At 45.0% G+C, this 21,101-nt stretch overlaps 1 protein-coding gene across 1 annotated transcript in view; it reads right to left on the reverse strand.

The window, feature by feature from the left end:
* The window catches only part of ARHGAP31 (Rho GTPase activating protein 31), a 55,356-nt gene that overhangs the window by 17,422 nt on the left and 16,833 nt on the right, over positions 1 to 21,101 (reverse strand). Inside the window, exons 2-3 of the mRNA XM_066569277.1 lie at positions 2,592 to 2,694; positions 1,968 to 2,112 (exon numbers count right to left, since the gene is read on the reverse strand). Of these exons, the coding sequence (XP_066425374.1) occupies positions 1,968 to 2,112; positions 2,592 to 2,694 (248 nt within the window). The remainder of the gene's footprint in view (positions 1 to 1,967; positions 2,113 to 2,591; positions 2,695 to 21,101) is intronic.

A 21,101-nucleotide genomic window follows, 5' to 3' on the forward strand; every position in this document is an offset into this window, starting at 1 on the left:
TCTGTAAGTTAGATGTGTTGATGTAACATTGAAACATTTCCTTTAGAAAGTACTTGTAAAAGAAACACTCAGACAGTTACAGAAATGTTTTCCCTTTTGTTTTTGAATAAAGCTATTTACCAAATGTATCTACTGAAAATCTGCAAGTCATCATCCCAAAACTTCACTTTACAGCAAACATTCTTTCCTAAAAGAAGCTTCCATCTAAATCTTAATGTTTCCTTTAGAGCATTTTTTCTTCCATAAATCAGTAGTGATAGCCAGGAAGACACCGGCCAAATAGCTCCAACAAGAATGAGACTCATCAGTTACAGTGAATGGTTGAATGATATCCTGTATTTTCAAGATCCTATTCATCCTGACTGTCTCCAGCAATCCTACCTCCTATCCTCAAAATCCTTATGTCCTGAGGATACAGGTCAATTTTTCAAATCTGTTCAGGATTTTCCCTGAAGATTTGACTCTACATCACCTTGAAACAAAGACCAATCTTACTTAAAATTTGGAACAGCAAGACACCTAACATTACTGCACGGCTGTCAGGCAGCACTGCAAGCCACTCCCACCCCAAAAATCCCCAGCAGAGTCATGTCCCTAACAGCTACCTGATTTCTTACAGCAAGTTCCTGCTTGGCTGGTCCCATCTGGCTTTGCCCCACAGCAAGCACCCCTTGCACTGACACCTCTTTCCAAAACAGGCAACAGGGAGACTTTGGGGAGCGTCTCCTTGTGAGGACCCCATGGATCTCTCCCAGTGCCTCCTGTCCCACAGCAATGTCATTTGGAAGTGCTTGATTCAGGATAGAGGCAACTCAGATAGCAACACCTGATTTTGCAGAACTTCTTCTCTGCAACATCTGACATTTTTGGCAATGGCTGTCACCTCCTCCTCCCAGCAAATGGGAAAGAGCAGGATGACAGAAATTCTTAACAAAGGACGGATGTTTCTAACACTGAGAAAACAATCTTTCCCATCCCCCACACCAGTTATCTTAAGAAGTTGGTAAATTCTTTTAGCTGGACATGCATACCTTCAGCATGCAAGATTTCAGCCTCAGTGATGGAATGTAAATTTGCTGGTGGCATAAAAAACTGAAAGTAGATTTAGAGTGCTAAGAAACACGCAGCTTTAATAACGAGCATAGCTTGCTGTGCCACCTTTTAATAAAATATTATCTGTCATCAAAATTAGCCAAGTCTCTTAAAAATTCAGGCTTTGTGGTCTTATATTTCTGCTCCCCCGCAGTCTGCTCCTAAGCTCCAACTGTATCCACGTATAATCTATGGCTGTTTTCCAGAATCAAGTAACTACTCTTTGAATTGTAATCTCTTTAAACAAAGTTAGAGATTTCTGCTTGGCCAGCTGCCACTTTCCTCTGCCATTTGTATTTATAATGTTATCATCATGGACCCGATATGCCGTATCTGGCATAACCAGTATCCTCATCTGCAGCCCTACAAACAGTATGAAAAGTGTGACAGATGCAGAAATGTTGATGCTTTACACATGGGCTGGGCAATCAATTTGTGCAGGTGTCAGGGACAGTTGGAGGGACAGGGATGAGGAAACCTCACCCCTGTGATTATGATCACAAGCCTAGGTGAGCCAGAAGACTCTGTGATGGACAGTAATGAGGAAAAGAAAGAGAATTAGTAGTGCTGGGAGGAGGTGCACAATGGGGATAAAAAGAGTCAGCAGAGAAGTAATGCTCAAAGTGAAAAAATGAGCAAGATGAAGGGGAGGAAACAGCAGACAAATTGAGAGAAATAAACATGAAATGGTGAAAAGAAACAAGGACAGGGAAAGAGAGCCAACACGAGATGAGAAGGGAAGAGCACTGAGAAGTGTTTATATGGATAGATGCACCAGAAGCCAGGACATTGGAGTGAATCCCAAACAGCTGTCATGGAGGAATCTGCAGCACATCCACACTGCTGGAGAGAACAAGAACAGCCAAGGGTCTTACCGTGAATTTCTTGTAGAGCTCATAAGTGAGGAGAGGGTTGGGCAGTTCCCTGAAGTACAGTTTGCAGAGTGACCCCACACAGTGGATGTCCTGGAGGTAAACTTCCCTTGTCAAATCTGGGCATTGGTCAGAAACAAACTCTTGTCTGAAACAATATGGAACCATAACAATATGGGTGAATAAGAGCTGTAGCAGGCCAGTACTCCACCCTAAGTACTCATTTACAGCTAGAGAAAAAACAAATGGGAAAGCAGAGATGTCTCTTCAGGCTGGCCCAGACTGCATCCCAAGTTCAGGGCCTGAGGTTTCAATTAGTCTCCATTATCCTAAATGCAGGGAGCAGACCTCAAACTGATATAAAGAGATTGCTTTGTCCCAAAGTGAGAGAGAGCAACTCAGTATTTGCACTGAGACCCTCTTTGCCTTTCCCACTAATAGATGCAGAGGGAGACATAAGTTTTTTTGAGCTAATCCCTAAAATGTTGTTTTCTCCTGTTAGCAACTTCAAAGACAGTTTATCTTCTGCATCAGTGTGGAGCTCTGTTGGCCACAGTCTGTACCTGAGGGACTAGCACCAAAAAGGTACTGAGCAATGTCCCTGACACTCCCAAACATTGCCCTTACCTCAACTTCTGTATGTTGGATGTCACTCCTGAGAGCCGGTAGATCCCATCCACGATGCCATGAGTCTCAATGAACTCCGCACAGCTCTTCAGCACATAAGGGACTACGAGAGGAGAGCAAAGCAAGATGTCCAGTGAATACACACTGACAGCTCCCACAAGTCACCACAGAGGAAACAGTTCCATGAAAAAACAGCAGAGGCTCTCTGTGGATGCAGGGAAGGGTACAGCAATGAAAGAAATACAGGGCAAATCAAAAATAGCCCCTGCAAAGTGGCCGTGAGGATATGCTGTGGTTGTGCCATGCAACGCTCATTGACATGTGACAATGACTGACCCTGAAGTCAGAGTAACATAGCAGAAAGAAAGGTAGGGTTTCCCTCTCTTCCTTTTTCTTCCAAAATAAAATAAAATAAGCTTTTTCATTCTAATTGAAAGCATGTGGTAAAGCTTGAGGTCCTGGGAACCTCCACCCTCCTCAGTATAGAGCTCCAGCCTTGCTGAATTGTGCCAAAAGGTCTCATTGGCTTGGATAAAAATCAGAGAAGCATTCACACTTCCATATAAGCCTACATACCCACAGTTTAGTGCTCATAAATCCCACTGAGGGGGTATAAAGTTCAAATATTGACTAGATCTGCACACTGACAAAACCTGACATCGGCTTCAAAAGAACTCCATCAGCATAACTAGACAAAGACTTAACAGTCTTAAAGCTGAGAGGAGCCTGAGGCACAACATTTACATCCAGACTTGGACCCAAAGTATATGTTTAGTTTTTCCCCATTATATAGGTATAAGAACCCCCCATTCTCTTGGTCAGATCAAGGCTCCCTGTCCCCAGTACTATAACAACCCAAGCTATAACAATAACAGTAAGAAAGCCCTTCCTTATTAGGTGCTAGAAACTACTGTGTATTTAATGCAATGCTTCACACAGCCATAGGCACAAAAGTCAGTAAATGCACAAGTCAAAAGTTCCCTGCTGTAATGCTGACTCTGCTGCACTGCACATTTCAAAAGCTGTATGGAGAGAAACCAGCTAAGCCATAGATTTAGCTGGAAAGCCAGGCATAGCAATTACTGCATCTTTGTGACACCCCGGAGACAATGCCTCTGGCTGGACCTTCCCTAAGTCCTTCTGCTCAAAGTTCAGGACTATAATGACATATTAACATGTGCTTCATCAGATGGCATCCAAAGACAGCCCTCCAACGACAGCCTGAACAAAAACAGTTAATACATTATTATTTTTCTTTATTTTATTATTTCTCATGGGAGCCACTGAGGCCAGAGCCAGCTTATGGGTGGACCTGTCCCTGCCAAGCACTGCAGGGCACAGGCTCTGATGAGAAGGGCTCCAAGCTTGCACCCACCTCAGGGACACACTGCTACTGAGCCAGTCAGTCAGGGAAGGGCTGCCCTTCTGCCTCCTGACTTGCTGAGGGAAGTAAAGAAGAAGTCCTTTCATGTGTCCTTTCTCTTGTCATTTGGCCAACCCAAACGCAGGCATGCACAAAGTCCCAGTGATTACTTGGAAGCCTGAATGGTCCAAACAGACTAATTTTTCTCAGCCAAAGGAGCTTCTCCAAAACACCAGGGAAAAATTGACTTTATGGGTTTTTTGAGGAGGCACTCATAACATGGGTACATTGGTCATGGTGTGTCACACTCAAAGCCCTTGTGCTGATTTTCAAGACCCTCAAACTGTTGGGCAGAGCTCATGGCACAGGCCCTAAGCCTAAACAGTGCTCATGAAACCATGGAATTGCAAAGAGAACAACTGAAGTCTAGCGAGTGAAAGCTTTGTCCACAACAGTCACAGAGCTATGGTATTCTCTCCTCATGGACTTTGGAGGGGAAGGTGCAGCAGAGCCTTCCAGAAAGGAAAGAACCTGGGAAGCATTCCTTTCAGTGCATGCAACACCTACTTGCTATGTGCACTGAATGGTGTGGAAGGAGACAGAGCAAAAAAAAAAGCACTACATTTCTTTAATAATATTCCAAGAAAAGTCCAAGTGACACATCAAAAAAAGAGGACCTTCCTATCTCTGAGTAAGTCCTGATTAACTTCAGTAGGGAACTCAGATCATATGATGATGAGAATGCTAAAAAAAAGAGAAAGATAAATTACTTCAGGCCTCATTTCCATTTCTGGAAAATCAGGCTTTAACATCTTTATGGCAGAAGCTATGCATACATGGCATATTAAAATTTCCTTCTTGGTAGGGGTCTTGGAAAAAATGATGTGTAACCAGCAAAAATGAAAGTTAGGCAGATCCATGTCCATCTCAGATCTGTCTGGGTGAGGGAATAGAAACCATTGAACTCCATGCAACCCAAAAAAAAGAATTAATTGAACAGAAAACATATTTGATCACAACAGCCACATGACAAGATTTTTCTAAAGGTTAACAGTCTTTCATGGAGACAAGCCTCATATGATGGTGCCTGGCTCCCAAAAAGTGGAGTACATGCACAAAGCATGCTTTATTAGATACTTTTTAAAACCTCAGTATTAAGAATAAGAAAACCAACTAAAAATGCAGATAGTGATGTTTGTTGTGACTAATTTGATCTCTTGAATGTAAGACCTATTAAATCACACCATTTTTTGGATGAGTTCTAAGTTTCCTTGGAGTAAATTAGGTCAAGAGGCCTCAGGCAGGTAAGCAAACCCCCTATACAGAAGAAGAGAGGCTAGATCCATCTGTTGAGGACGGGTAAGCAAAAAACACAGGCCTGAGGGGAACAATCTGTAGCAAAGGTATAAAATTCAACCCATTTTTAAAAGTAGGTGAAAACTGCACAGCAGAGACAATGTATAGATTGCAAATAGGCAATATACACTGAGCTCTGCCCGTATCTCTTACTGCAGCCCTGCATTTTTCCTTGCTTTTCCAACCCTGGGCTTCTCACATATCTCTGCCAGTGCCCTTCACTCATCATGTAGAAGATTTCCTGCCATACCAGGTCTTTGGCTCATAGGAAGAGAAACAGTCCGTTATGCCAAAATTTGTGGCAGGTTTGTGATGTCAAAAAAAAAAAATCCCATAGAGGACACTTTTCACTTGCAACTGAAAATTACAGACTTCGACCTCAGATCCTTGGAGGTGAAGGGACTACATCGACTTCCTGCAAATCAAGCCCCTAAATGCAGCACTTGTATGGAACTGGAGCACAATAAATGTTTTCTTTGAGCAGGACCTGTAGCTCTGGCGTTCCTGAGCAGCTCTGATCTCTACAAAGCTTAGCCTTTTGGGCTTTTGGGGGTGGTGAGGTTAGTGCAGCAGTGAGCAGCTCTCTCCCACTTCCAGGAGTTTCTGAGCTGGTAGGATTATTTCAGACGTGGCTCCTGATGAACTGAGGCTGGGAACAACCCTGAATGGAGGAAGGCACAGGCTCTGGCGTGTGCTTTACAACAGGTCTCTATCAGAGTCACAGGGCTGGGTGTCTCCCAAAGGAAGATCAGACCTGGATGGGGATTTGCAGCAGGGGCTGTACATGCAGGCACAGAAAGGAGATGGGGGGCAGGGAGTCCAGTCTTGACACTCCTATAATTAACACTGTGCTGGAAGCTTAGGAGGCTTAGGAGCTGGAAGGGGCAGCTGGTGTCACACAGACCCTGCTTGTTCTGCCAGACAGCCAAACTGTCCTCATTTAAAACTACAATAGAAACCAGATGGAGGAGGACGAGAGAGCGTGGAGCAAGGCACCAGTCAGAAGGGAAATTGAGTTATAAACACTCTGCACACAAAAGACAATACTTCTCTTCCCCTAGACAAAAATAAACCAGAAGGGCAGTCACAGTAACTCGTTCCACTGTCACTGGGTATCACCTCCAAGTTCAGTGTGCACCTTCACCAGGGTCTTTTCCAAGACAACAGCCATGCCACCTCCTTTACAGGTGTCTGCTAATCTCGCTGGGTCAGGCACCACTTCTCCTCCTTCTGATCCCCACAGCTCCCAGTGGCAGCAGTGGGCACTGAAATTCCCACCTCACTGCCCTCCTGCCTGTCCCTTCTCCTGTCCCTTCCCAGCCATGGTGCTGTCACCCACCAAACCTCCCCACCAGCAAGCAAGGTGCCCATTCTTTGCCAGCCTGACAAAGGCTTCCTCTGGCACTGGACTGAGCACTTTGGATCCCCAAGCAGCCCAAGCTGGAGAGGTCACTAAGAAAAGAGGGAGTGACCCCATCCAGTGACCAGTGGGAGGATGGCATCCTGGCCTCCCACCAAAGCCAGCAAAGGGCAAGGAGGATGCTGGTCCAGAAGGAGATGCAGGCAATATCCTGTGGCTTTCAGTGCCACATTCCAGAATAAACTCTGAGTGTCCGTGGGGTACAGAGGGACTCAGGGAGGAGGTTGCTGAGTCAGACACCCTACCCAGTCAGTGTGAATAGTGCCCAGTTAGACAGTAAGTCAGCTAACCTGGACTGGGCCATGTGCTCAGGGTGCACTGCACTGAGCTGGACTGAATAGCAGCACACTGAATTTTCTACTTTATCCTTCTGTTATTTTCTCAGACTACTCCTTGTAAGGATAAGCACTGGTGACAGACATGCTCAGGACCTCCTTGGTAGTTGGTTTCTGCCACATGGTGGAGGTTTTATGTCCTCTCTAATTTTATTTTAATTTTAGTTCAGCTATTGGGAGAATAAATGAAAACCTTTCATTTCACCTGGAACACCAACTTTTTGATTTTTGACTTGCAGGAAATAGTTTGGATTTTTTTTTCATGTCTCCCAACTATGAATCCTGCACCATAAAAAAAAAGTTTTAGACATTTTTATTTCATTATAAATATGATGAAATAAAAATCATGGTTGATTTGTTATACATAAGTATTTTTTAAAATTGTCTTCAATTACCCTCAATAGTAGTGCATGCTTCATATCATGCTATGTCAATACCACAACAATAAAGGTCAAAAGTCTCCTGTTTCAATTTAAATGACTAAAATAGGAAATACTTCCTTTTAAAAAGTGTTTCAGTCTGTACTAAGCGGGAGTTGTTATTTTGTACAAAATAATAATGAAACAGAACAAACTAGTATATTCAGTTGGCCTCCTAACCACAGGAAAGGAACAACATTGTACAAATGGCAACATACTTGATCATCAGTATCTCTGATATGATATTTTTCTGCATTTCCTGACTTTCTACTGTAAATCACGAGTTTTAAAGCTGATTCACTATATTTTTTTTTCTTTTTTGCTGACATTGCCCGAATTTCACTAGGCATAAGGTTGGTTGAGAAACAGACTTGAGAGCAGATGAAACAGTGCTCTCCTCCCTGCCGCTTACCCAAGCCCTGGTGCAGCACATCAGTCACAACACCAGATTTTCTCCCAGTGCATTGCCCGAACCAGTGGCAGCTAAGGATAAATCCTGCCTTTCCACTTTCCCTTCCACTATCTCCTTGCCAGCAGCAGCCAGGGATGGAAAAGACCACAGCATCCATGCAGAGGGTCTCTCCTGCTCAGAGATTAAATTGGCAGAGCTGGGAAAGGGGATGGTTTGCCCTGTCAGGACATTAATGCTACAAGGACAAAGCTTCAGTTTCCAGGATGTCTGTGCATACTTTTCACCAGCACTAAATTCATTTTACAGAAAAAAAAAAAAAAATTCCAGTGTTGAATTTGGCTGTTAGCTGTGGCCAAGCTGCCACAACCCCTCCAGACACGCACACACCTGTATTTGAACAGCATGAGACAGTAAATAGCATCAAACAGGCTTAAAAACAAACCAGCTTGGTTTGTACAATTCACCTTGGCTTTTCTCCTTTAGTTGCCATAAACACAGTTTAAAAGGATGAATGGTTGGCACCAAGGTGATCCTGTCCACATGGACAGCACAATTTATTCACTGTGTAAGTCACACACTTCATGTGTTTTTTCCCCTCAGCTTCTGTGAGAAATGGCCCTGCAATGTCACAAAGGTTATCACAACAGTGCCATTCCCTGTGATGAAAGCACTGTCCTGTCACGGTTGTGATTTGGTGGGCAAAAATGTAGGAAAAACAGATCTCAAATCTGTCAGATGCTGCGAGCCATCACCCTCCATGGCCTGCGTGGGAAGTGGAAACACTGAGTGCTGTTTGGGATGTGCCCTTCTGATTTCAAGCACACACATTTCAACACAACCTGCAGGCTCACACATTTCAACACAAGCTCCCTGCCTGGAAGTTTGAGTGAAGCCAATGGCACCACCATCAAGGATTTTTTTTCCCCCATTGATATTGTACCCAGCTTACATCTAACATATCTAAATAAGACATGTAGGAACACCTGATTTTCAAGAGCAGATCTGACAACTGTGATGTTTGAAGCAGGAATGAAAAAGCCCTTAGCAGACCCAGCCAGCTTACAGACAGCACACATCAAAGAAAGCCTAAGAGAAAGCACTGCCAAAGCAGCCAGTGAATGCTGACTCTCAGCCCCGGCAGTCACTGTGCCCCTCTGAAATGTGACTTCACCTTGACATAGCTGGCAAATTCTGTCACGCAGGCACTTTTGAAAAAGGTTGTACTAAATACTAGAATAGTTTTGTTAGGAAAACATCCTGCTGAGAATTTCCTGCAAAAAAAGGACCAGATAACAGAACAGGATATCTCCACTCCTAGCTTTTATGACTCTGTGGTACAACCACCTCGGAAAACAGTGGCTCAGGTTCTGCATGGCAGGTCAATGAGCTGTGCACGTCCTCAGCTAACCATTCAAATCCTAACAACCCTGATCCACAGCAGATTAGGGTGGATATTGTACAGCATTTTGTTTACCACATCACAAGCAATCAGGATAAATAATTCTGGAGACGGGAGTAACTGGACAACTTATGCTGTGTCTGGGAATGGACTTGGGTGTAAGTATAGAAAACATCAGAATAGGTGCATGTAATGAATTTGGAGCTGCATGTAGTGAATTGACCTCTGTCTTGGTAAATGCCTAGATACTGTGATGATAAGCAAGCTGTAAGACAGGAATTCTGCCATGGACCTTGATTCTGGTGACAGGTACTAAAACCAGTAACAAATCCAAAGGCTGCACCAGCTGATGGAGTGCAGGAGAAGGGCGATGCCAATGCTGCAGCTCAAGGGATCTGGGAGAAGCAACCTGCCAGGTAAGAGCCCAGGTAAGTGTTGGGTGATGGAAAGGAAAGCCAGCAATGTAGGCTTCATCTGAAGTCTCTTGAGAGCCTACTGTCTTTCATCCAGATTGATAAACAAGCTCATGGCATGTTTTCTGTATCATGCTTTCCTTTCTTCTTCTGCTCTCCTCTTAAGCATAGAAATCCAAGCCACGCTAATCCACTAACTTCTAGCAACAAAACTGCATGGACTCCATAAGTTTCTTCCTCCTCTCACCAGATTTTGATCTACATGTTTTCATTTACAAAAGCTTCAGAAGAAATTTAAAAATCAAGCACATCTTTTACTGGGCCTGCCACCTGATATAGACATTTTCTTACAGTCCCAAAATTACTCTGGAGGCAACCTGTAAGCTTTAACACATGCTTCTTGACTGTTGTAAGGGTGTAGAACCCAAAATCTCCCTTGACACTTTGAGATTCCTACATGGGATTATTAGGATTCCAGAATCAGAGGAGCAGCAAATCAAGGGGATCAATGCTCCCTACCTGAGTATCAGTGTTAGTTTGTCCCTTAGTTCTTTTCTACTTGGACTCTAGTGTGCAAGGCAATAGGGATTCCAGGTTTCTCTTTATAATACAGACTTTTGGGGCTGTTAGAAGGAAATTCTGAGTGCTTAGGTCTTGGTGTGCACCTGAAAAATACCACTGACTAGGTAAACAGTTTTGAAGTCCTTTGTACTGTGCCCTTCACAAACACCATCTCCATACACTGAAATCTGTAGCAATCCTCAGAGGATATGGAATCTGCCTGCAGTTTCTGTGTTGCCCTGTAATGATCTCCTACTGCTTGACAGGTCCTTACTTCACTTTTGTAGTGATGGCATGGTGGTGACAAAGCAACTAATTCCCAAATAAATGCTATTGGAAGGCTGCAGAAGAGACAGGATGAAGCAAGGAACTGGGCTATCATCTCAGGAACACCCTTGCTACAGCAAAGTGGGCTGCTCTGCAGTTCACTCTGCTATTCTTTACCAGGAAATTTCTGGAATGTGCAATTTTCCTTCAAATGTGCAAGGAGAGGATGGAGGTCCACCGGCACTCATGGTTCTCCTTCCATGCTTGCCACACATTCATACATGACAGCCACTCCCAAGCTTTAAAGCACACATCCAGCTGTGCCAGCTAACTCAGGATGGCAGTGCCAATGAGCTCAGGTGTGTAAAAGGGAGAACAGGGGCCCATCAACCCACTGAGAGCCCAGGTTATCATTCAGTAGCAAGGTACAAACTAACAGAGAAGCTGGTCCTGGACAGAGCTCTCATATGAAAGAAAAATGGCTGAATCTCACAGAACTTACTTATATCTTCTCCCTTCTTTTTCTTTTGCCCTCTGTCACACTGATGCAGACTGACACTAGGTTATGCAGCAATGTTCTTTCACTCAGGCCTCTCCCTGATCTTGCCTCTAGGGCTCTCCTAGTCAGGAGTGGTACAGCAATTTCCAGAGGTTATTCTAAATGGGCTGTTTTACAGACAGTCAACAACTTAGGGCAAAGAGCAGGAGAAATTGTTGAGGATCATTACATATCACAGGAAGACAGATGAGGAGCCTGAATGCAAACCCATAACGGCTGCAAATGAGAAGTGAAAGGCAAATGAAAACAGACTTTTGCTAAAAAGTAAATAAGGCTTTATGATGTCAGTCTGATTGAAAACAAACATGCAAAGGCACTAGCAATAATCAAGCATTATAATTTGTAGCCAAGCAGCATCAAATCCATTCCATCTTTGCTCAGTTGCTGAGCATATATTTAGACTGAGTGCTTTCATTGCCAGGTTGCCTGGGCCTGACCCAAAGAAACACACTTATACAAAAAAATCCCATTGGACTCATCAGTATATTCCACAAAAGAAAATAAGATCAATTTGTTCTACACCCTCTCACCTTTTACTATGACATGCAAATACTAGCAAAGGGGGTATACAAATGATAGAAGCATTTTCACCAGCTTTACAGGAGCACAAAATGATGGTGTGAGTTTCAGCACAGAGTGGAGAATTAAGACTTCTGCTGACAGTGGAAGGTCACCTAGAAATGCTCCCCTCAACCCTGCTCAGAGGAGACTGAAAACAGGTCAGTATTTCTTTGGAGAGGATTAAGCTGTGGGTGACTGGGATTGATGATGTTTTTCAGGTGAAACAAGGTGCTGTTCTACCCATCCTAAGTCATGCCCTAGGATTACGATCACAACAGTCTGTGGGCTCAGTTTCCAGGTCTGAAAAACATGGGGAAAATTCTGCCAGAAGCAGCATCTGATCAGACACACGTAACTCTACACAAAAATAAATGCATATATCAGCAAATAAATGTGTATACATACATATACAGAAGTTAATATATTTTTACACATACAGCTATATTTGTTTATGTATGTATGTGTGTGCATGTGTGAGGTTTCATGTGCATTACCAGGAAATTCTTCTTAGAGAAACAGATGGGTTTTATTGAGTTGTCAATCAAAGCCTAACAAAGTCAAAAGATGTGAAAGTCATGCTAGGCCAACGTCATAGGTTTGGGGGACACATCATGACATGCTGGTCCTCCTGCTTGTTGCTGCTGAGGGCTTTGCTGGGTGAAGCACTCACCCACAGCCAAGGAAAGCTGTTGGTCTGGGGGACTGTTCCTCAAGCATGCATGGACATCTGCATCAGCAAGTCCAGAGCCAGTCTCAATGGACTGGTTTCACTCAGCAGTTTAGTTAAGAAGGGCAGCCCATGGGATATGGATCATGTTGGCTACACCTTTTCATCTTCAGAGGCTGCAGTACTCTAAAGTGTATTCTTACAGCCGTGCTCACAAGGATTTTGTTTTCCTTTCCATACACCAGGGAGGGTAAAGAGCTCAAGAAAAAGCTGCTGAGCAGCCTGGCTCAAACATCTGCATGTGGTGCTGCTCCTTCAGGGCTTCTTGCAGAAACAGCAGGGAGCACAGCACTCCTCCATCTGCCAGCCTTGTGGCACATCAGTGCTCACATATGTTGCAAGAGGGCAGCTTGCTCGCTCTCCAGAGCTGAGAGAATCAGCAAGGACAGCAAAGGAGGCAGAACAACATTTGCAGATGGTGTCACAATGCCCCCCAGCCCTCCAGAGGCTGAGCTGGGCTAGGATTGTTTAGAATGTTTCCTGCCATGCTGCTTGTGTCTGTCCACCTCCACCTCAGGACGTCAGCACACAACTACTGAGATGCACCCAGAGGACAAGGAATGGTTTCTCCAAGGCTAAGCTGCAGGGACTGGACCTCTGCAACTGCCTGCCAGAGGTGGAAGGGCATCAGAAATAGAAACTAATTCTGTCAGATGGTCAGTGATGAAAGGAGGCACAATGTTGCTTTTAAAGACACTAGTAAAAGAGGAAAAGAAATAAAGCTGAATAAAATATTCAGCATGATGGTATCTCCTTACTTCTCAAGAAGGCTTCCATCCCCTCACCTAGTAAGGACAAGTCAGGAAAGATATCCATCTACACAACACTTTTCTTTATACTCACAAGGCCCTTCTGCTCCCAGTAGTAGCACTGTCCCCATGTCTTTCTGCACAAAAAATCCTCCACAGGGGATACAAGCCTCTCACTCCCTTCACCTCTCAATAAATATGCTTGCCAGGGGTTATCAAACTAAGGGTCATTCTCAGTGCTAACAATAGGAAAAAACCCAATATCAAGCAGTTACTAAAGCAGTAAATCTAATCACTTGGCAATTGTGTTCCTCGGTTTCCAAGCCCCCAACAGATTCCCGATAAATTCCATATTTCACACTTTATTTTGTTTTCCATTTTGCAAAGGGCAGGCTCTGAAGCTGTATGAAGAAAAACAACTTTCCTGCTCCCCCTCCCCCACTTTTTTTTCCCCCCCATGCTATCTGTGCTCCAAGTCAGGCCAGGTAGTGCTTATCATTTCCTCTGCACAGCAAACACCAGGGTGCATGCATTTCCTGCTGGCTGGTCCTAAACTGCGAGCTGACATTGTTTTCAGGGCCCCCCTCTCCCAGAGGCAGGAGCAGCTCTGCTGCACAGCTCTTCCTGTTGATGTCAGGCTCCTCTTCCTCCTAAAGCAAATGGGCTTCCTGACGGCATCTGTGTCCTTTTCCATGAGGACTAGCAGGAACCATTTTCCTACCCAATGGCAGGGAAAAGAAAAAAAATAGTACTGGAGAAAGAGATGTAATAGGGAGGAGCAGGGGTGGATGGTTTTTTTCCATACTTTTTCCATACTTTTTTTCCAAGTAGTCTTGGAGAACATCTGGGGTCCCTCTCAATGAGGAGGAGGGAGAAGAGATAAGAGGTCAAAACAATACAGTTATGTCTTAGGGATGCTGGTATTTGCAAGTAGCAAATAAGAAAATCACTTATTAGCAGAGAACATCAGAGACTAATTACAGCTGCCGATTTCCCACTGCTAAGGAATGCAAGCTCACAATAGAACAGCTACAGCCACAGCCCCTGCGTTCCAGCAGCACTGTCATAAGCTGTGGGAAATGCCAAGACCTTTACACCAGACTATTGCCTTCCTTTTTATTCTCTCAAATGGAGGAATCACTACCACTGCCAGTGCTGTTTCATCAGCAGTGGAGAAAATGGGCGACGAATGCGCAGAACACAGCTCACACCGAGCTGAATCACTTCAGCTCCACAGACTGCCACTGTGTGTGTCACTGCCACAGAAGAGAAGAGGAAACCTAACCAGACATCATTTCAGGCCTCCCCCAGCCCATGGTACTCAAGGTTTGCATTGTCCCATTAGAGAAGCCAATGGGCTTGTCCCATCTCCACCAGGAAGTCTGCAGTTTGCTGCACAGTGTAAGAAACAGACATGGAGCCTGTGGCTACAGGGACACACAGCAGGGCAGAGGGTGAGGAGCATAGCCAGAGGGTAACAGTGCTGCCTGCCCTTCACAGGATTTCAGCCACAGGGGTCCCATGGCCTCCCTCACAGAGCAAGGAGTTGGGTCCCCTTAGGACATGCACCCCAGTAGGAAAGGGTTTCCTTTTGACTGGGGAAATAGAACCCCCCCCAATAGAACCCCCCAGGTATATTTTCTATACCACATCCATACCACTGTAGCCAAACAGGTGGGGTGGGGAGGGTGTTTACTAAGGAGTGCACAGTAATAACCAGAATAGGACCTGTCCCTTAGCAGACTGTCTAGAACTAGTGCTCCTAATGGTCCTCTGGGATGAGTCACAGGTGTATGTCAATAAAATAAAACATATTGTTATAATGTGATTTGCTCCTTTTTTTTTCCTATCTGTGGCCTAGTCACCTTCCTGTGACACTGCAGTAAAACTAAGCAAAGGACTATACCTCCAATTTCTGCCCATAAATTGCCACAGAGGCCAACAAAATTATTCCAGCTGTACGCAACTATCAGATGTGGCCCCAAGTCTGGCAGAGCCAGCAGAGCTGAAAGAGAGTGAACTGGTGCTTAGTTTTTCCTCACCAGAAGAAATTCTTACTCAAGGTGCAGTTGCAAAATCTTAAAGGCTGGTGAGGGTGTAAGACGCAAAGGAAAAAAAGCCCAAATACATCCTCCCAGCAGGAGCTGGCCAGGGCTGCTGAAATTGGCAGTGCTGACCCTGGAGCAAGGCACGGAGGGTGTGTCCCCCATGGCTGGAGCCGTGCCAGTGCTCACACACCACAGCGGGATGGGGGACCAGGAGCTGCTGCAGGAGCAAAACCGCCCTTGGCTGGAGGGTGGCACAGGAGACACAGACCCCACCGAGCCCACATCTTCCTGCCGCCCTCTCCCCCTCTCCAAGCACCGCCTGCTATTCGTGAATGAATTACCTCAATCCCTCTTAAGCAGTGTACTGACCAGGAAAAGGGCGTGGGGATTATGAATGGAAAAATCCTTGAGTCTTTCAGCCCTGCAGTGTGGCTACAGTTACAAGGCAAACAGGATACCAAGCGGCATATGGGGAGGAGGAAGAAAAAAGGAGCAGAAACTCTAATGACCTGCAGGGATTAACTGAGGAGGAAGAACAAAGTGCTGGTGGTGAATAGGCACAGCTGGCCCAATGACCAGGAGAGAAATGAAGGCACACAGCAGTGGTCTGCACAGGGGAGGCACAACATCGAGGGAAAGAGCTGCTTCTGGGTGATCAAGGGCTGGTAGACATGAATGAATGAAACTGTTAGAGGGTATTACAGAGTAGGGAAAACCTCCTAACACTGAGACATAGTATCATGAAGAATTGCCTTCTCAGGGACAGGGTGGGAGGCAGGCTTCCTGGATATTCAAAATCCATCAGGAGGTTACTCTGAACGGAATGCCACTGAGACAAAGACAGAACCATCTCACCAGCATTCCCATGTCATTATCAGGGGATGCCTTTTAAGCCACAGAAAGATTCCCTGGAAGAGTTTGCTGTGTTAAAGGAAAGCATAAGTGCCAGCACTCAGTACAGCAAGGGACGACCATAACCAGCAGCTGGAGTTTAAATTGGATACTAGAGCATGTGGGAAGAAAGGCCACTTGAAAATCATCCAGCTGAAAGATTTTCCAGTAGGAAAGTGTGCGTTTCACAAAATCAAAATGTTTCACCACAATGCATGGCTTCTGTTCAATTTTTCAACCAAACACTAAGATACACTCTTTCTAGAAGGTGAAATATATTTACTCCTTTATTGTTATTTTTAACTTAATTAAACCTTTTGGAGAATTTTTATTTAGGGGTAGTTTCTCCTCTTTTATTCCAGTTCTGGATGAAAGGAAATCTTGTGGTAGGGGAAGATGGAGTACAGTACAGTGCAAAAGAGGAACCAGCTCTAATGGTCATTGAGCGATATCATCAATGCCTGCCTAGTGTTTGCTCCTCTCTGTACACTTCTGAGGATGGCAGCACTTTTCCTTGCAAGCTGAAGCCCAGAATATTGCATGTGTTTCTTGTCAATGAATGAGAAAAAAGGAGGTGAATGTCCTATGGTTTGCTTTTCAACCCTCAGGACACAAAAACCCCCTCTTGAAATCTTGCTTGTATGTCACGTCCCCCATTGTGAGGATAAAAACCTCAGCACAGCCTCACAAAATGTGCTTTGCTTATGTCAGCAAAAATCTAAGCCCTCAGCAAGGAGTCATGAATTAACAGAGGATAAGGATCATTCTCATCCCATAGGTGCAAACAGGAGGAACAGAAATTTTTTGGCAGCCTGAGTCATGTACTGAGATAGTGGAAGACCTAAGGTTAAGAGACAGTTTTCTTGTATCTCAACTCCTGGCAAACAGAAACTTACCTTCAAAAATTCAGAAGTTGGTAAAGCATGCAGAAATTGGAACTGGTTTGTCAGAATCACTGACCCATAAAGTTGAGTTGAAAATCTCACACAAATGTGTTTTTCTGGAAGAGGATCAATTTGCCCCAAGCTTCCACCAATCCAGAAAGAATCTTCCTAACAAAAGTCCTATCCTAAACCTGAGCATATAGGTTAAAACCTCAGGAGATTTGAATCAGAGATAGCAGATAAGATGGTCAGAGAAACCTTTTGCATTGTTTGTCCTAGAAGTCAGTTGGTGCCATAAGACCAGAATTCAGTAACCCTTCCTGGGAATGTTTGGAATTGGTCCTATGCTTTGTGGCTTGGTGTCACTTCTATAATTCTTTTCTTTTTTTCCTCTTGAATAGTTGTGTCATAGCTTAATACCACAATAATAGCAAGACTGTATCAAGGGGTCATCTATGGAGAAACTGCAATATTTCTGATCATTTCAGGGAAGGGAGGTTGGGGGTGGGGGGTGGGTGAAGAGAGGCCTGAATTCCTTGCAAAAGATGCTCTTTCTATTTACATATCAGTTATACCACACTTCTTGCCTTCCTTGTCTACTGACTTCCTCCATCTCTTCAGCTACCCATTGTTTTCTTTGTTTTATCTTTCATTTTAATTTCACAGCACACTCAGTTTTCAGCATAACTTTCTTTCCCTGGAATTCAGACTCAAGCCCCACCTTTGGGACCTGGATGGAGGTTTAAAATCCCTCCCCAGCAAAAAGGCACTTGGATCTGGCATTTACAATTCAGGCCCATATCTTCCAACTGCAGCTCTAAACTGCATCAAAGACTTTTGTTCCTAGCTTTTGTTCCCAGCCCTTGTTTCCTTCTCTGTTCCCTTGAAATGTCAGCAAACATGACGGCTTTGTTGGTGCCGTCAGGGTGGTCTGCCCGCTTCCCACGCCGGCCATGCGGATTGGCCAGCCATGGAGCAGTCAGCAGTTCACTGGGTGTCTCCTCTAGGATGTTGTTGTTCCTCACACCAAAGCAGTGGCCTGAAGCAGCAACACTGCCATGAAATCAACAGAAAACAAATCCACCTCCAGCTGCCCTGGCTGGCACAAGGACGCGCAAGGACTGTTCCAAACCAGCAGCTGCTGATGCTACCAGGCACACAGGAAAACCATGCTGGGGGCTCAGTGCTCTCCTTGGATATTGGGATGGGTATCCACCCCTTCAGACACATTCCCTGCTTTGTCTGGAGGAGGAGTTCAAATATATGCCTTACTGCTGCCTCCTGAGCCAACTGACTGCAGGGCTATCAGAACTCAGATCTCATGGCTGTTCTAGCTCTGTTGACTTCTCTCAAATCCAAGGGTAGGTGTGTCAGGGTAGGGATAGGGTGGCCAGGCATATCCTGCCCCAGAGACCTCCTTAGATGCCCCCAGGACTGCTCTGAGATGATCTGAGCCATGTTGCTCCCTGTAAGATTGCCGGAGAGTCTGTGCTGAGCTGAGCAGGCTCTGCCTGACCTCAGGGAACGGCCCGTAAAATGTGTCTGCCTGCTGTCACAGCATCCCAGGGCAGAGCTCTTGGAAGGAAAGGGGAAAATAAGCTGAGGCAACTAGCAACCACAGGCCATTTCTTTCTGCCCCATCACAGGAAACATTTTTAGCCTGCACTGCCCAGTAAGAGTTGCCCTAGAATTGCTCCTCGGCTCACCTGAAGTGGTTGTGCCAAAAGGGATCTTCAGGGCTTCCAGGGCTTTTGTCCTGCTCTCTCTCTGCTTTGCCCTCCAATATGCTGCAAAATTTTCATGGCCTCTCAGTTGTTCTGAAATAACATGTTTGGCTTCAGCCTGAGAAGGCTGAGCAGTGCTGCTCTACTGAACTTTCCTGGGAAGCATTACGGTGAGGATGTGATCCAATTTAGGAATGAGCTGAGGCTCTTCCTGCTCTCTGCTCTGCATCTCTCAGGTTCAGTTGATCTTTTCCTATCACAATGCTCTTTCCCACTCTTTATTTTCCATTAATTTCCTTCAATTACAGAAAAAGGGACCCTGGCCAAAGAGGAATTTTTGCTGCAAGTCTCACAAAAGATCATATTTGTCTGCAGCTTAGTTTCATTCAAGGAAGGTCATTCTGTGTCTAGCACACTCAAATCAGACAATGCCTTGTCTCCAGGTCTCCAAAACCTCCCATCCGGACACTGTCATGGAAGCTTTCAACTTGGACACTCTTCTGATCCATATCCAACCTCACCAAGAGTTTCTCAGTAATCTGAGAAGAGTTCTAGGCCAACGCAACCTACTTCTTTTGGAGCTGATGGCACCACTGCCTTCAATGTCAAATGCAGCAAATTACAACAGTCTACCTTCTGTTGACAAATCCACCTAAAATTTGATTCTTTTTTTTCATTCTTTGCATCAGTTGAGTTCTGGTGCATTCCTTGGACATCCTTGGAATTAAGTCATGGCTCACTCTGGTAGTAACAGGGAAAGTGTGGATGTTGCAGAAACACTTTGTCACAAGGGAGATTTGCAAGTATCCCCATCACACAGAAGTTGCCTTTGATCTGCTGTTTCACTAACCTAAATCATAAGCCCCTTTATGGCTGGGAATACTTTCTGTATATTCAGAGCTGAGTACTTCCATACCAGCTGGCTGCAGTATCCCAGATTTATACTAGTATCACTGAGGTCAGAGGCTGGCCCCATGCCATGCAGGCTGTGCCTCAGGAAGAGCTCAGTGGTAAAAGGCAGCATGCTGAAATGGAGGCAAGGAGTCAGAGGGCTACAAGGTGCTGGAGAAACCTTTCAGAGCCACAGTAACAAAATGAAGACACTCTTCTTCTGACAGCAAGAAAATCCCTTAAACTGCTTGTGTCCCACTGCGAGAGACTCTGTGTATGGAGTGCTTCAAAGGACACACGGAGTGATGAGAGCTCCGTGCTAGGGAAGGCTCGTGGCACAACATACAGACAAAGGGTTTGCTCCTAACTGGATCCCTTGGCTTGCACAGCCCTGCTCCATCCAACTTTGCCACACTGCTCTGCACAGCCCCTTCTACTCCACAGCTTCACACACCAGAGGGTGCTGGGCAGGGGACATTCAGTGAGGCCAGCTGTGCCTCTGGCCCACCTGAGCAGTGGATGAAAGGAGTTACAAGGAAACACATCAATACAAATCCATGAGGAGCAGATGTAGCTGCCAAGGCCTAAAGAACAGTGCCCTCGTCCCCTACGCACAGATGGCCCCATGTAGAGACTGGTTTCACACACAGCATTCAGGTCATCCCAGTTTCTAAGAGAGCTCTGGGCAGAGATGGGAGATAGTTGTATGGATCCTACACATAATGCACTTCCCTTGATCTGAAATGCTGGGCATGATGGCATGATTCAGCTGCATAACCTGGTTCATAAATCAGTTTGCTTTGCAGAATGCAAGCAGATATTTGGGGGGATGATGTCCTGTTGGACTAGGAATGGAAGGGGAGATGGCAAAGTGGGTGGGAGTCACAGTAAGGTGTACACAGGCAAGCTTGTCCTGCTCAGAGAAAACTAAGGAAAAGTTGCAAAAGATAGTTGTGTTCTCAGGAAATCCAGTTTTGAATCTGGCTTGCCTCACCCTGACCTGAGACTCCTTTATAAATTACATCAGGAAGGCAGCACTGGCCAACAGAACACAACAGCTAATCATAAAATGTGAAGAATATCTATTATGTGCTCAGCTAGTGACATTTTAAAGCCTATAATTTTTTGCATCTGCAGTCTCCTGGCCTGTAGTATTTATTCTCTTTTCCCTTGGAGCCAAGCTAGAGACAGACTCAGATAAAAATCCTGAGATGAACACCCTGTATTTCAGGGAAATTGAAGTCAGGCGTTTGTACTTCAAATTCAGCCCTGATCAGAGCAATCTGAGAAGAGTAAGTTCAAGAAATGAACAGGGCTTCAGAGAGGCATCTTCATCTCTCATTTTGGCCAAGACACAGCAAAGGCTCCAGAGAGCTCCAGAGTGTAATCTAGCAGGCTTCTGAGATATGCAAAACTCAAATCCAACCCAAGTCAGCTTTGTGGGCCTCTAGACCTTTGCTGACAACAGGCACAAGGTCTGTTTCTTCTGACTTCAGGTTTTGTTGGGGAAATTTCTTAACTTCAGTTTGGT

The sequence above is a fragment of the Molothrus aeneus genome, chromosome 2 (genome assembly GCF_037042795.1).
Source record: "Molothrus aeneus isolate 106 chromosome 2, BPBGC_Maene_1.0, whole genome shotgun sequence".
Lineage (NCBI taxonomy): Eukaryota > Metazoa > Chordata > Aves > Passeriformes > Icteridae > Molothrus > Molothrus aeneus.